Genomic DNA, 1,099 nt, shown 5'->3' on the forward strand with positions numbered 1-1,099 from the left:
TGAAGCAGCTCGAGGTGCTCAAGGAAGAGGAGAAGGAGTTTCAAAACCTGAAGGTGAGCCGGACCCTGGGGACACGGGCCACCCCTCTGTCCCCAGCCTCGTGGGCAGATGTGGATCAAAACCCCCCCCAGATCACTCCTGCAAGAGGGGACGGAGCACGTGGCCAAGGCGGTGGTGGCACCCCGGGGTGCTGCCGCAGGGCAGGAACAGCTTGTCCCTCGCCCAGCATTGCTTCTTCCAGGCTTTCTGTCCTTGTGCCGTGTCCCCTGGTGTCCCCAAGGGTGGCCTGCGCAGGGAGGGAGGCTCTGGTGCCGTTTTCTTGTCCCAGCACGTGTGCCAGGAGAGTGGGGCGCAAGGGACACCCGTCCCACCCTCTGCCCCCATTTGGGATGTGTTGGTGGCATCTGACGCTGCGGGCAGGAGGGGTTGGGTGGTTGAGGGTGTCCTCTCGCGCATCATGGGTGGGTGGCACTCATGGAAGGTGGGCACCACCAACCCACCCCACCACCCCCATCCCTCCAGGACCCCACCAACGGCTACTACAGCGTGAACACCTTCAAGGAACACCACTCCACCCCCACCATCTCGCTGTCGGGCTGCCCGGCGGACCTGCGCCCCGCCAGCAAGCAACGGGTGCCCACTGGCATGTCCTTCACCAACATCTACAGCACCTTGAGCGGGCAGAGCCGCCTCTACGACTACAGCCAACGCTTCGTGCTGGGCATGGGCAGCAGCTCCATCGAGCTGTGCGAGCGCGAGTTCCAGCGGGGCTCCATGAGCGACAGCAGCTCCTTCCTCGACACCCAGTGCGACAGCAGCATCAGCAGCAGCGGCAAGCAGGACGGCTACGTGCAGTTCGACAAGGCCAGCAAGGCTTCCGCCTCCTCCTCCCATCATTCCCAGTCTTCTTCCCAAAACTCGGACCCCAGCCGGCCCCTGCAGAGGCGGATGCAGACGCACGTTTGAGGACGCTTCGGGACCCTCCGCGCGGGCGCCGTGGCTTCGCGCTAGGACAGTCGCGCCCGCCGGGAAGCTGCGGTGGGAAGAGGCCGGATCCAGCCCCCCGCTCCTAGACACCCTCCCCCTCCCCAAAAAAACC

At 65.2% G+C, this 1,099-nt stretch overlaps 1 protein-coding gene across 1 annotated transcript in view; it reads left to right on the forward strand.

Annotated features, from left to right (window-relative positions):
- The window catches only part of KIRREL3 (kin of IRRE like 3 (Drosophila)), a 160,299-nt gene extending 159,333 nt beyond the window's left edge, over positions 1 to 966 (forward strand). Inside the window, 2 exon segments of the mRNA XM_009890829.1 lie at positions 6 to 53; positions 523 to 966. Coding sequence (XP_009889131.1) covers positions 6 to 53; positions 523 to 966 — 492 coding nt within the window.
- The last annotated feature ends 133 nt before the right edge of the window (positions 967 to 1,099 follow it).

The sequence above is a fragment of the Charadrius vociferus genome, unplaced genomic scaffold, assembly GCF_000708025.1.
Source record: "Charadrius vociferus isolate BGI_N301 unplaced genomic scaffold, ASM70802v2 scaffold858, whole genome shotgun sequence".
NCBI classification, from domain to species: domain Eukaryota; kingdom Metazoa; phylum Chordata; class Aves; order Charadriiformes; family Charadriidae; genus Charadrius; species Charadrius vociferus.